At 38.4% G+C, this 15,787-nt stretch overlaps 1 protein-coding gene across 4 annotated transcripts in view; it reads left to right on the top strand.

Moving 5' to 3' along the window:
- Window positions 1–15,787, top strand: part of ZFYVE28 (zinc finger FYVE-type containing 28) — a 163,811-nt gene that overhangs the window by 107,673 nt on the left and 40,351 nt on the right. For all 4 annotated transcript variants that reach the window (XM_071808488.1, XM_065836903.2, XM_071808490.1 and 1 more), the window contains 4 exons: window positions 1,223–1,312; window positions 2,795–2,884; window positions 5,176–5,277; window positions 12,634–13,995. In XM_071808488.1, the coding sequence (XP_071664589.1) occupies window positions 1,223–1,312; window positions 2,795–2,884; window positions 5,176–5,277; window positions 12,634–13,995 (1,644 nt within the window). The remainder of the gene's footprint in view (window positions 1–1,222; window positions 1,313–2,794; window positions 2,885–5,175; window positions 5,278–12,633; window positions 13,996–15,787) is intronic.

Here is a 15,787-nt window from a genome sequence, read left to right as displayed (position 1 = left end):
ATTGAAAAATGGCTTGGGGGCTTATAGGAAAAATAACTGCTTTGGGGGTATGAAAAATAGACACTTACGCACATTGACCATGGCTTGCACTGTGCTTCAGAATTTAAGCCGGCTTCCCACACCCCTGAGATGTTTGTGGTGCTGGGCGTAGATACACACAGGATACTGGACAAGATTATCTGTGGGTCTGACATAATACAGCCATTCCTATCTTTAGCAGAACAGGTGTCTTGGAGAGTGTGTTAAATTTTTCTTGGTAATAATCTGTAGACTGTCTTGTCTCCTGTAACTGTCTGCCCTTCCTCAATGCATATAGTCCGTTGCGTTGTGTCACACAGGTAACCAACTTGTTCTGATTCAAAAAAACTTGGTTATACTGTTACATTGAGAATCATTTTAATTGGTAACACTGACTAAAAACATGTTTTAAAGTGCAGTTTTGAGCGCAGACACCCATGACAGTCAGTAACCGTTCCTTGATGGTGCCTGTGAGCTGTTTCTGTTTATTCCAACTCTACTTACAGCATTTTTCCTTACCATTGTTTTACAAACATTTTTTTCTCTTTCTATGTTACCTGTAGTCTATGAATGACTGATTAAGTAATACGGTGACAGAAAACCACTTACTTTTACCAGTATTTCTTGCCTTATTAACTGGTGGGTTTGCCTGTAATTCCACATAGAAATGAGGCCAGATTTTGAGTCTTCTCAATTGTCTCTGCTGGGTAACTGAATTTCACTAATGTAATTACAGGTCAAACCTTAATAGATGAGATGTGCATTTTAGGTTTTGTGTTGGTTGTTTGGTTTTTGTTTGTTTGTTATGATTTGGTTTTGGTGGGATTTTTGTTTGCTTGTTTGTTTTTTCCTTAAGGAAATGCAGAATAAACTATTCTGTCTTCAAGATACGGCTCTGAAGGTCCTTCTAGGGCCTATCTGCCTGTGCCACACAGTGTGGAGTTCTGATGTACTACGCATTAAATGTGTGCAGTTATAAATTACTATTGAGTTTCACTGTCTCAATCTGCAATAAGTAAATGGGCTGAATTTCTTATAGATTCTTACACTGTACAATTTTCATAGTGAGTGCTGTCAAAATAAATACAAGATGGTACAAAAAAGGTTATGTTCCTAAGGCGATTTATCCCAGGTTTGTTTTTATTTAGGATCTGATTTGTTAAAGTGTGTAAAATAATAGTACATTATTTTATAATCTCCGTAGTTATGTGTCGGCCATGGTACCTGTCAAGTCTCCAAAAGAATATTATGTACAGCAAGAGGTGATCGTACTTTTCTGTGAAACTGTGGAGAGGTAAGCATTTTAGTCAAGTACTCCATTTTCATTTCTATGTTTACTTTCAGTCTGAGCTTTTGTGGAAATACTTTAACTGTAGCCTTTAAGAAGCATCATAAAACACTGTGTATTTTGCTTTTCTAGTAGGAAAGTTAAAAAGCATTAAGCATGCTTGCCAGGCACAAGCCTATGCTTTTATTTTCTAGACAAAAAAAAGACCCAAAAGTTAATAATCCAACAATAACAATATTGTTGGTATGCTTAGTTAGATATGTAAGTGAAGACTAAGCATTTAAATGAGCTAAATCCGTTTAAGGCTTCAAGACTTAATGATATTTCATGCAAGAATACATGGGGAGATGATTCAAATCATCTGTGAACCTCCAGTGGTGATTGTTAAGAACTTGGAAAGACTCTTTCAAATCTATGAGGACCGAAGCTTGACTCTCTATGTATGAAGAGATGTTAAAAACAAACAAAACCAATCCAGTAATTCCTAAGTGTAAGGTACAGTTACTGATTGTAAAATGCACTTGGAATACGTGTTGGTTTTACTGCTGTATTAAGAGAACTTGTGAAGTAGGACCCAGGGGCTGGTGCGGTTGACGCTTCCATTAAGGACTGAAGGGCTGCTGAGGTCACTGCTACCATCTGTAGGTGACAACATGATCAGAGGTCTTTCAGGCATTTTAAAAGACAGGATTATAACCCATAATAGTCACGGGTAGGAGGAATTACCTTCCATCAGAGAGTTACCATTCTTTTCAGGACCAGGCAGATCTCAGCAGGACTTGTGTGCCGATTTGAGTGTTGTCTTTTGCACCACTATGGACAAATTGGACAAGAAATTTGAGGAAGTTATGAAACTTTTGAGTAAACTATGAAACTTATGAGTAGATCGAGAGATTGTGAAGAAACTTGGGAAACGTAGCCAAGTGAAAAGCCTAAACAAATTGGGGTTTACTCTCAAAGGGTCTAAGATATTAGAAAAGTTTTTAGAGGACAATGAAGTGTCCCCCAAATATTAACCCTCAGACTTCAGCAATAATTACTGTATAGAAATGGCTTTTCTTTAGTGTGGTTAGTTTAGGGGAGGTTGACCTAAAAGGTTACAGCAAGTTTTATTTGCAAATGAAACCAAATACTTTAACCTATTTCTATAAAAATGTTTATTTTAATTGAAAAACTCTAAGCAGAAGTGGTTTTCTGTATCAAGCTGCAGCTTGGCATGAAATAGTAAATAAAGAGGGCAAGTGGCATAAAGAATATTTTGGTTTTGGATAGCTATAAAAGCTTTAATTGTTGAAAGTTGTTGGTTTTCTTTAAGCAGAGACTACAGCAGTCCGTTATATACATAGTGTTTGAGATTGTACAAAAATAGTTTGAGTTAAATACTATCAATTTGGTGTGGATTATAACATTTTTTTCAATTGTTTTCCAATTTAAATTTATTCTTCTAGAGTTTGATCTCTTACTTCATAATTTTATTTTTCTGCTTAGAGCCTTAAGGCTTGGATACCTCACTCAAGATATGATAGATGACTATGAACCAGCTTTAATGTTTACAATTCCAAGATTAGCCATTGTATGGTAAGCAATTTTTTTAACTACTCTCTTTATTTCAAAAACTTCGTTCAGGACTTCAGCATGTTTTCTTTCACCTGAATTTGCTTGTACTTTCTCTATTTTTTTAATCATGACCGGTTTCATGTGGACTATCAAAAGAAAATAATAAAAGAGAAGGTAGAACTCTAAATATAGAAGGCAGGAATGTGGAACAACTGATCAGTCATCCTCCAGACAGAGATTTAAAGATGCCTGAAGAATATCAGTCTATAGAATGTCACGTTTTCAGAATTATATTTTGAAAGCACATCTTTTGTTACGCTCAAGGATACAAGTCTTGAAAACCAAAAATTTTCCATAGGAATTATGTATTTTTCTTAATGACTTCAGTTTCAAAATATCATGACAAACAGTGTGTTGTGACCACTGAGTTAGGCTTAAATATTTTCCAAGGAAAGTATTAACATGTATAATGTAGGTGTAGGTTTGTGTCCTGTTTTGACCACTCAAGACAACTAAATAAAACCAGGTTTTTTTACTTCATGCAGTTTTTGCAATATTGAACAAATCAGATGCGTTTTTCCTAATGTGTCTTCATGATTTACTAAGACAGCAGTTTCTCTGGAGTAAAGCCAGCATATGTTTAATATTTTACTATTGTGAATGTTTTAAAGTTAGCTAATATAAGCAGAATAATTGAGGAAAATCAGAAACCTCAAATCCTGAGTGTAATATGCTTCTCCTCAGGAAATCTCTGTGGCCCATTGTTCCTGTTAAATAGGATATTGTCTGTAACTGTTATTCTAAAAATGATAACAGTAATAATCTGATTATCGAAAGACAAGTGGAGTGTGAGAACTCAGTTTGAAGCTGCTGAAAGATGCAATGAAGAAGAATACATTATGACTAACTGGAAAACCAAGGGCTCTCTGGAAAATACACCATGTTAACCCCCAAATTACAAAGGAGGAGAGAGGGGCAGAAAAGACGTTTAACTCCTAAGTATCCAGTGATCTGGAAAGAAGTCACTACCATGTGAAGTTCCACCAAAAAACTAAACCATCCAGATGTGGTGTTGCCGGGAAGAAATGCAGGCCTTTGATTTGGACTGTGAAAGACAAAGCCTTTGAAGTCAAGACAAATGCATCCCCAAGTTGCCATGGGGTCACTCTGTTCCTTAATGAGACGGATGGGTCTGGGGCAAGAAGTACTGCATCCCTTCGGGTCTGTAATAGCAAAGCTTTAAGGAATACTTTTCAGAGTCACTTTTGTCTACAGTTTGTTTTCAGACGTCGGTTTACCATACACATTATACAGCGTATGTTGCCTGGTATGTTCGTGTCAGTGAACCTTGAACCTGGTATGTTTGATCCCTGACACATGGACAGGTTTGAGCAGGAGTGGAGGAACTGTTGGGAATTCTACAGTGAAGTACATGAAAGCTTTCAGGATCATGAACTAACCTCTTTCCAGGGAAATTTCTGCAAGTGCTGAGTTGATTTAGAAGTATGGTATTATCAAAATGTATTTTATGTGATTTAGCAAATGTGTTTTCTTTTCTACCATGTGTTGGTATCGGATTGTATTTATAGAATCAAACAAGAGTTCAGGTTGGAAAGGACCTTCAAAGCTCATCCAGTGCCACCCCTGCCATGAGCAGGGACATCTTCACCCAGATCATGTTGCTCAGAGCCCCATCCAGCCTGGCCTGGGATGTCTCCAGGGATGGTTCATCCACCACCTCTCTGGGCAACTTGGGCCAGGGTTTCACAACCCTCAGTGTAAAACATTTCTTCCTCCTGTCTAGCCCGAATCTCCTCTCTTTAGTTTAAAGCCATCACCTGTTGTCCTGTTGTAACAGGCCCTGCTGAAAAGTCTGTCCCTATCTTTCTTCTAGGCTCCTTTATGTACTGAAAGGAGCTCACGTGTCATCTATCTTACCTAGAAATTTAGACTGGAAAGAAAAAGCCATTTGAAACCTCTCTCCAGTGGCCTTTCTTCAACTTACTTGATAATCAGTTTATTCTTTTATTTTTTTTATGTGTCGGCTGCAGCAATGGTATAAATTTATGTTCTTTCACTTAAATTTCCATTGCATTTTCTCTCATGTTAGGGAGGGGATGGGGTTCTTTTTCCGTTGCATTAAATAACATCCAATTCTAACTGTGGGCAAATAAGACCAAAATAAGATAACAATATGTAACGACTGTAGTTCTAATTTTTACGTACAGTTGTGTTTGACTCCTTTTCAGTAGGTGTTCTATACAATGAAATTTTCATTTTTGTGTGTGTTCATGCATGTGTTTGAATTACAGTGGCCTTGTTGTCTATTCCGAGGGACCATTAAACTTGGACCATAAACCAGAAGATATGTCTGAACTCTTCAGGCCTTTTCACACGTTGCTAAGAAAAATAAGGCAAGTAATAAAAGGTGGTTGTAACTACTCTTCTGAAGTGAAAATCAGAATCTCAAAAAACCGCATCAATGCCTAGGAAAGTGTTTCTGTTTGCTATGTTAACCATAAACTGTGTTCTCGTCTCATTTGCTTGATATACCCAGTAAATAACTAAACACAGTTTTTTCATTTCATGGGAGTTTTCTGAACTTTTCATTTCTGTGATACTGTCTCTCTCTGAATATAATTTTATTACATTTCAGATTGTCCTTATGGTTGGGTGATGCCTGAAATACTGAAGTTGCAGTTTATTTTTGGGAGAACCTGTTTCTAATTAGCATTAATGTTTCTGTTTAACTGGGCTTACCAAATTTTCTCAGTATGTTGTGATGCAATACTTAGGTCATTCTTAATCTGATAGAAATGACTGTCAGTTTTTCATATTGTGGACCTGTTTTTACAAGATGTATCATTTTATATATATATATATATATCTATATGCACCTCTTTTCACAGTACTTCAGTCTTGATAACCATTGGAGATGTTGGCTTTGACTCCATCTAAGTATAAAGGGCATTAGCATATGTTTTTCTTAGTTGAGGTGTTTAGAAGACTCATCTGTAACTTTGGAGAAATGAAATTGTATCTTTAAAGGATCTTTATATTCAGTTTTTTGTTTTCACCCTCAAGGTATTTTATCTGGGTGTTAAAAAAACCTCTTCTAAATCTGTAAGCCGTATTATTTTCTTAGAATTCAAATGTGTATATCAACTGCAAATGTTGTTCCTAAGAGTCTCTAGAGACAATTTGGCACAAGTTTTCCTTTCACTTGTCCAATTTTCACCAGTTTATTGCCTTCCCTGTGTGTCACGATGACAGTTTGATGTAAGAACATTTTTCATATAGAGAAGTTTATCCAGATTAATCTCCTCTAAGTGAGGCATCTCCAGAGGGAGAACTCAAGCTCTGCCAGGGGTGGTTCAGAGAGGAACCTATATCTGAAGTTGACTTGTACCAATATCCAGACCACATCGTTTAGTCTTCCTTGAGGATTTCCCAGGGTTTCTGTCTAGAAGTGATACGGTTTTTTTTTTTTTGGTACATTGTATTTATATTGAAACCTCAGAATTAAAATTTGCAAACTGACTTTTTTTTAATTTGAGTGATTATGGTTTTATAAAATACTGAGTGAAGAAGAGCAACATGAATTGAGGAGCAAAACCTAAGTTAAAGGGGGAAAAAAACAACTTTAATGGTACTGAAGCTTAAGAAGTCTGTGAAGTTTATGTTCAAATATCCTATTCCCAATATATGGCTGTCACAGGAATGTTCACCAGCGTTCCGCTGGCTGACTAAAGCCACAGAAAATATTTAAAAGCTAAATGCTTCTCATAGTATCTTCTTGCTGCTTACTGCTTACATTTCACAACATGGAAAATGAAAATCAATGAAGTCAGTTTATCGCTTAGTCCATTTAATTTTCAGTTAATCTGAACATAACACTTGGGTTGAAAACACATTAGTAAAATGTGTGTTTGTTCAGTAACTATAACTTTCAATGCAAAAAATGAAAATACTCTTTCAGAATATGATCACATCTCTGCAGTATCGTAGAATCACAGAATGTCCTGAGTTGGAAGGGACCCACAAGGTTCATTGAGTCCAACTCCTGTCCCTGCCTGTGACAACCCCACAGTTCACACCATGTGTCTGAGGGTGTTGTTCAGTCTCTTCTTGAACACTGTCAGGCTTGGGGCTGTGACACCTCCCTGGGGAACCTGTTCAGTGTCCAGCATCCTCTGGGTGAAGAACCTTTTCCTCATGTCCAACCTGAACCTCCCTGGCACATCTTCCTGCTGTTCCCATGCATTCCAGTACATTCCTCTGTAAAGTTCTACAACTTTTTAGCCAACTGAACATTTTAACTCATGGAATACCACCAAATAGACAACTGATTATTGTGTAGGATTACAGGTAATTTTGAAGATGTATTATCCTACAACATTCCGCCTCTTGAAGACAGCGATAAGCACTGTATTTATGTGGATCCACATTATTAAATCAGAACTAGCAGAGAAAAATATCTGTTGGCTAGGGAAATTTTTGGTGTCCTATTGGTGGCTGACAACTTTGAAACCAATTGATACTGTGGAGACTGAGCAAAAGCAGTAAGATAAGGGTTCTTGTTAAGGTTTTGATAAGGTTGAGCAGCAAACAATGACTTTGGGTGCTTTAATGCCTAAGCAAGGTTCATTATTGATTTTTATTTTAGATATAAAACATCAGCATTGGTATTTTATACATCTACCAATGCACAATTAGATAGTAGTGTTATCTGTGTTCCTCTTAAACTGAGATATTTGAACTGTTTCTACCAAACTACCATAATCTGCCTAGTAAGTACCCAAAGCCATATCACAGATATTTAGTTTGGATGCCTGTGACAGTGAACATTCTTCAGATAAAGTGTTACCCATACAATATATATTTGAGACTGCTACACGGAGATTATCAAGTGTAAGCGAACTTGGGATTTTGCAGTACTGCTTAATTCTGCCCTGTTTCCAGAGCCCTCTGCTTGCCCAACGCTTGTTTCTGGACCATTATAGTTGGTGGGATGATCCCAATGGGTTTTGGTGGTGCAGAATCGAGCAGACTGCACATCGAGTGGTGCAGAATCGGAGGATCAGACCGTTCCAAATACACCAAAACCTTTCTGTATCAGTAACTAGAAATTATATGTGGTGTACCTATTGTCAGTGTGTTAAAGAATGTGGGGAGGCTTGTGAAACTCGTTTGGTTTTAAAGTCTGCATAGTGATTGGGGGGAAACTGGTTAGTTTTTCAAAGGTGACTGTGTTTAAAACTCTGAGTTGATGTAAAAGTTTTGCAGTGAAGGAGTACCAGTGATATTTGTGGTGTGTCAGAGCAGATCTGTGGACTTTGCTGTGCTGAGCTCAGCTCAGCACCACAGAAGCAGGAGGGTGCAAATTTCATTCCTGTACCTGCATCATGTTCTTGTGGCAGCAGTTCCATAAAGACAGCTGGTGGTGCTCTGTTCAGAGCATGAACTGAGGCACAGGCTGACAATAAGAACAATGCCATTCTCTGAAAACACACAATTTAAAATTCTAGTTGGAACAGGAGCAAAGTAAATGAAGGAAACTTGGAGAATGTGCAAGATTATTGCATCTGGGTGTTTGTCCTCTATCCAGCCAAATTTGTCTTTAAATGGACATTTAGCCTCAGATCTTTGAAGTAATTTCTGCACCCTGGATATTGGCAGCAAAGTAAAATTATGTTTATCCATTTTGCCATAGGCATAGTAAATTTCTGCTGCTGCTTGTAATGAGCAGAGTACAGCTTAAGGACTTTGTTTTTCTGCCGATAGTTGTAGCCGCTGGAAGAAAAACATTCCTCATGTTTTCAAGGCTAGATTGCCTTGCTGTGATACTGTGCCAACAAGAGTAAAAGCAGGTGAAGCCTCAACCTGCTCCCTTTTTAAATTCGGTGTTCTCTGCAGCCTCTGTGAGCAGCAAGCTCACCACTGCTGCCGGGGGGGGCTGCAGAACCTCTCTGAATAATGGAAGCAGAGGGAGAAATGCTTTTTTCCATAAGAGCACAGTGCTTGCTTGTATCCAATGATGAGTTACAGATGCTTCAGCAGAAAGGAAATTAATAGTGAAAGTAGCTACAGCTTAATTAAACCTTATGGTTTAATAATGACGTTTGATATTTAGCTTTAAACTTTCACTAGTGAGATTTACCATTTCTTTCTGTACGCTGGCTCATATTAATTTTATTGTCAATAGGCATTTTAAAACATGCCATGTTCCTAATGTTGGTAGTGAACCCTGTGTAATCTCAAATACAGTGTATCAAAAAAGTAACTGTTGATCAAAGATTGGTCACCTTGCAAGGATACTTGTATTTAACACAGCCCAGTGAGCCTGGGGTTTTTGTATGCAGAGAGGTGAAGGTAATTGTCTGAACTTCTTTTAGAACAAGCTGTATTTGTTAACAGCAAAATTTCTTGTGTTTGAACTGGGAAAATGAGCGTATCTCCTTTGAATTTAAAGCAGGATTATTTCTCTACTGAAATAACAGGTCTGGTGGACTATCACATGTAATACAACTGATTCTGTATCGCAGCTCTTGCGAGGCAGCATGGACCTGACTCACCTCAAAAGACATGAGTACCATCAACTGATTTCATTAGTTTTTTTTTTTAAATCAAGCTTTATTTACCTCTCCTCAAAACTGCACACAGTTCTTACATTTTGAGGTGTTGTTAACAGAAGCCAAGAATTTGTTACTCAAGTCAATGAAGATAGCCAGGGTGAAGTTAATATGTGTTTCTAGCATTTGCTTTTCCGTGAAATGTGTGAAACCCATATGGGGTATCTCTGAGGAGTCGGGAGCTCTGGGCACCCAGACATCCAGGCATCCTGGGCGCTGTTCTGTCATGTTCCGGAGACTGAATAAAACCCCAGACTAGATGCTAAAAGACAGAAGATTCAGTCTTAGATTTTTCCCTGGGCCCATTTCATTCCTAGTTATGCTGATCAGCTTGAATGGAATGCAGATTCCTTTGATTGTTGCTAGTATAGTCTATGTTTGTAGGATTGCTAATTCTTGTGTTTTGAGAAGTGGGTTTGGCTGTGGTGTATGGAGGAGCGTAGCTGATGTTTAAGCAGTTTACTGTTGAGCAGTTCCTGACACACACATTTTCATCTGTGCAAGAAGAGTTCTCTGAGGACTGCTGAGCACACAGATGCCACCTTGGTTCAGAGATCTGTGAGCCGGAGGCTGATGTAAGCCAGTGGGATGCACTGGGCAGAGATCCCAGAGGGCTTGGCCTGTTCTTATGCTTGGCCTTAGAACCTACTGTAGAGACAGGCTTCTCTACTTGATAAACCCTGGCCTGACCCAGAAATATTGTATAGAATGATAGAATAGTTTGGGTTGGAAGGGACCTTCAAAGCTCATCCAGTGCCACCCCTGCCATGAGCAGGGACATCTTCACCCAGCTCAGGTTGCTCAGAGCCCCATCCAGCCTGGCCTGGGATGTCTCCAGGGATGGGGCATCCACCACCTCTCTGGGCAATCTGGGCCAGGGTTTCACCACCCTCAGTGTAAAACATTTATTCCTCATGTCTGGCCTGAATCTCCTCTCCTTTAGTTTAAAGCCATCACCCCTTGTCCTGTTGTAACAGGCCCTGCTGAAAAGTCTGTCCCCATCTTTTTTCTAGGCCCCATTTAAGTACTGAAAGGCTGCAATAACGTCTCCCTGGAGCTTTCTTCAGGCTTAGGTTTTAATATATTTGCAAAGGTGAGGGTCAAGCTTAAACCCTTCACTGTTCAATTTGCTTACTCTGTGTTTTTTTTAAACTAAAAAACCCCAACTTTTTATAGTCCCACATTACTTTGTTTCTACTTACAAAATCCTACATCACAGCATTTCTATAAAAACTGACGAACTCAAAATTCATAATTCAGATTCTTTTATTCTATGTTTTTATTGATTATATTGGTGTAATTATTTCACAAATAAACAACTATTTGAATGTTGACCTTAAAACATAAATCATTCTCTGTCAGTTTGCTTTGATGGTGATGTTAAAATGCTCTTACAAACACTGATTACTGTTTAAATAAAAGATCTGAGTAAAAAGATGTTATCATTATATACTGTTTAGACAAAATAAATAAATATACAGGTATTTTAAAATGTTCTAGTGTGCCACAGATAACTTTATGAGGTAAGTGGCTGTATCAAAGATTGCCCATTTCCCTTTCTTACTCATTTATGACTGAAAAAATTGTTAAACTTCAGACCTGAAGATGCATATGGAATGATACAAACAAATACTGACTTCTCTATTAGGGAATGTGGAAACAAGTGAAAAAGGGGGGATAAAATTGTGCAATTGTTTTTATATAGGGTACTTCTTCCATAGGCTTAGAATTTTTTTAAGGGTCATATAACTCTCATGTAAAAATGTGAGTTTTTAAAAAATAAAGATGTTAATTGTATGGAATGTACATAACCATAAAAATGTATGTTCTGTACTTACTCTGACTTAAGTGTGCCTATCTAAACAATTATATTTTTTCTAAATTGTAGAGTAGCTGATACACAAATCAGATACCAGTGATGTATTTTTTGGGCAATTTGATCATTTAGTGATAGTACTTGGAAAAAGATTTGGTGTTTGAGTTAACAAGAATGCAGGCCATTGCCTGGAAATCAAGGTGTGAGATGCATTGAATGTGTCTTTGGGGTTTTTTTGGTCCTCTTGTTTAGACTGAAGTTACTCCTTTAAGGGAATTAAGTTGTTGTTGCTGTTGTTAAGCCAGCTGCATGTCACCTGCTAGCCAATCATTTCTAAACACATGAGGAATAATGAACTCCTAGCCTCTGTTTAAGCAGAAGGTCTTCCTTTTCGCGTACATTCATTTATGCTAAAATATACTTGCTGATCTTTGAAAATGTTGACAGCAGTTCTTGACAGAGGATATTTTTATATGTGGTTTCTAATTCAGAAGCATATTGTAAATCAAATTCAGACCTAAAATTAAGTGCTGTGATGTCTATGCATTTGTTTTAAGGTTATAAAGCACTTACGCGTAACCACCTCAAATAACAGTTTGCTTTTAGGTGCTCATCATCCTAAACTGCAATACTGAGGATGCTTGATAACATTGGGGATGTTACATGACTCTAGAAAACATAGTTTAGTAGATAACTTAACGTTTGCTTTTAGGCCTGCCCGATTCTTAACATCATGCAGAAGCTCAGCTTCCTCAGGACTGAGTTACGTGTTTGAGGCAGGAGACACCCATCTCCCAGTCCTGGTTTCAGTGAACAGGCTTCCCAGACATCAGCGTTACATAAGCAATGCTGAAATCTTTAATGAGTTCTTTTTGTCTGACAGTATAATGGTGTGAAACTTCTGCGGTACTCTTTTGCAGAATAATTTTAGTACCAAGGATGGCAAATTGGTTTGCTAAGCAAATTCAAATCTGTGATTTAAAAAATTAAAATGACAATATATCTAATGCGGGTAATACTGTCACAATAAGTAGGTGGGGAGGGGTAAAGATGCATTTTTGTGTGTGATTTGATTTATTTTGGGCCGTCATTGCGAGGATGTAAATAATTTGGTACCCTGAATATGCATGAGTAATCTCAAATTCAGGAATCAGCAATCATGTGTTGTGAATATCAATGCCAAATGCACCTTGAGTTACAGCTGAAAGTTCTCTGTGCCCCCAAATTTCTTTACTAGTAGTAAAAGCTTTTTTAAAAACTGTAATGTCAGTGCCTCCTATGACTGTAAATGCAAACTGACGTGTGTGTTCCTTCATTTTCAGGGATCTACTTCAGACATTAACAGAGGATGAACTCCACACACTGGAACGTAACCTCTGCATCTCTCAAGATGTGGATTTTCCTGTCAGAGCAGACCCCGAAGTACCCTCTGTCATTACACCGGGCATAACTGCGACCTTGCCTGCCAAGCAGCTTTCAGGAAAAGCTGAAAACACGGAGGCTGAGCTGGCTTGTTCTATGCAGTACGATGAACAGGAGCTGGAGCAGCTGAATAGGATGGTACACAGAGTCGGAGATGAAATGTCGTCTCTGCTTTCCCCTCCAAGCATCTGTCAGTCTCCAGCTCACAGACCTAGTGTGAGAAATACTTCTAGCACAGAAGCTTCACCAACAAGACACCATCTCGACAGTTTAACTGATGAAGAGGACAGAGTGTTTTTCATGGATGACCTAGATGGAGCAGGAGAAGCTCTTGCTGGGTTGGATTCAGTAGGTGATACTTTTGCTTGGGTGAATAACCCTTGCCACGATTCAAAACAGAACCTGCAATATCGAGATGCTTTGTTGTATGAGAATGGCCATCAGGCAGAGGAAACTTTGCTTTTGAAAGATGCTGAAAGTGACTTAAGCAATAATAACAATATTGAAGATAGCAAACAGATGTCTGGCATCTCAGTTCAGAATTCATGCAGCTGTCTAGAAGGTCCAGACTCACAGTTATACCTCAATGGCTGGGATGCATATGCTGATGATGCAGAAATGGCAGAAGTGATAGCTCACAGGACAGGGGGAATGAAAATATCTGCTACTGTAATATTCAATCCTAAATCTCCCTCTAGCTCAGAATCCCCAGTAACAACTCCAGAAGCTGCTATTAGTTGTGTTCCTGGATCTGCTAATCCATTACCAAATGAGGAGGATGAATCCCATAAACTCAGTATAGCTGCCACAAACTGTCTAATTAATTCTTGTGTGTGTTGCGGCAGCTGTGAAGACAGCAGGGAGGACAGTGTTAAAGGTTTGAAGACTAAACATTCTGCAGGAGGTGTTGTAAATGCTTCATACACGTTAGTAAAGTCTAAAGAAATGGACCGTGTAGATAACTTGGACGATTCAGTCCCTGCACAGGAAACGTTAAGACCTGAAACTTCTGCTTTGTTAGCAGAAAGAGACTTTGGCAGAGAAGAACAAAAACTGCCTGTCTCCTCTAAGTGCCTGACACACTCCTCAGGTTCACAGGTAGGAGCAGAAAATGACTCACAAGGAGAAGCAGAAAGCATCTCGAATCAGCAGAAGAAGTGGGAGAAGAGAAAACAGCTATGTGAGAAAAAACAGGACAACAATGAAGATGCTCATAGTGAAAGGACAGCCAAGGAAGATGTAAAGTCACGATCTAGTTCAAGGTAAGAGCAACTTGAGGTTTTGGTCGTAACGTGCATGTAGATAAATTCCTGTATCCTTGTGTTGATTGGTGTATAATTAATCTTGATTTTAAAGAAAATAGTGTTTTGCAGGATTAAGGAATTTAAATTTTTTAACGCAAGTAGCGTTTTATTGGACTTCATCAGCTCTTTTGGAAAACATTGAGAGAATGCTTGAGTTTTAATCATATGATGTCTCTGTATCATTGAAATCAAATACACTCATCTCACCAGTTTAGCGTAACAAAAAGCGTGTCGCTACTAACCATTACCTGGGTCATTACCTCTGTCCTACTCTGCCATTTTGCAGGAAAGGTGTGTCTGGCAGATACTAAAAAGTTAACTTCTGCATTAGTGCACAGGATTAAATTGGGATCTAAAGATGATGTTACATTAGTTTCATTTGAGAGATCTGATCACGTTGCCTGTGGGCACGAGTGTATTTGTGACTGTCTGAGGCTGAAAGAGCCTAATAGAGTGCAGGAGCAGCTTTTAAACCTATTGGACCACTTCAACCAAAGCTGATAGAAGAATAGAGGGCATGGGTTAAGGTTCTACATAATGACAGTAAGGAACTAGAGAACACGGAGAGACCATAATAATAGCTGTATTAAAGGAAATGCTATGCTTCAGCTTCACTTTGATTAGGCATTAGGGATCCTACACACATCAGTAGGAAACCAGGTTTCATTTTGCTTTGCTACTAGGATAACCTGTTTTGTAGTGAGTAATGTCTTCAGTTCCCTGAAGTATTAATATCATAAAGCAGAGGGAAGAAATTAACTACAAATTATTGTTGTTTTCTGTATTCCTGTGGCAGCTTTCTTCCTTTGTGCCTCACAGTGTCAGTACGTGGAAATCGTGTGTGTGATGGAAGATCTCCATTTCTGTGATATGTGTATAGAGTTCAGGATCGCGCGGTGGGGATAGCTTGAACCATGAACCATTACCACAATATAAAGGCTACAGAAATAAGCATTTGTTTAATAATGTACCAATTGAATTATGAAATATTTTACTGGTAGTGGAAATAAAATCAAGAGTTCTTTGGGATGGTGTTTATTCCCCTTAGAGGTAAAACACAACTTACCATGCACAAAACTTCACTTCTGAAAAGGTCATTTTATCTTCCTCGTTATTCTGAGTATTTGAGAACTTAAGCTTGCAAGTATGATCATATTCAAGGCCTTGCAACAGAAATTTAGTGGGCTTCATTTTAAGAAGTAATTCACAAATCCCTTTGACATTTCATAATTTTATAACACTTCAAGTGAGATATTGCTTGCAAGTAATTACATTTAATTACAATGTCCTGATAAATCATACGTTGTTTACAAAACTCAGACAATTTGCCTGCTAATTTTTTTCCTTGGGGATGTTATTAAGTGAAATTTGTGAGAACAAGTCTACAAAATATAATAAAATTATATATATATACATAAGCTTCTTTTTCAGCCTCCCATGGTTTGTGCATGTAGTGACCTCCTGTCCAGTCTCTGTTAATATTGTGTAGAAACTTTGTATGAGAATTGTCGTTTTGCAGAGTTCTGTAGGTCTGTGTTGCTCCTGTTTGCTCTGGACCTGGCTCTTGGCAGCTTCCCTGAAGGGCTCCAGGATCCTGCCCGGCCTCTCCAGCTGGTTCTGACTTTGTAGACCTCGGTCACTTGGTGCCTATGTGGTGGCTTTTTCAGGTTGCAAAAGTCACAGCCTGCTTCGTCGTTCTTTGTCCAGAAGTTGTCCACAGCTTTGATAATGCCTTTTGTCTTTCCCTGAA

Source organism: Patagioenas fasciata, chromosome 4 (genome assembly GCF_037038585.1).
Source record: "Patagioenas fasciata isolate bPatFas1 chromosome 4, bPatFas1.hap1, whole genome shotgun sequence".
Taxonomy (NCBI): Eukaryota; Metazoa; Chordata; class Aves; order Columbiformes; family Columbidae; genus Patagioenas; species Patagioenas fasciata.
The sequence above is the reverse complement of the archived record's forward strand: the minus strand, read 5'-3'. Positions and strand labels throughout refer to the sequence as shown.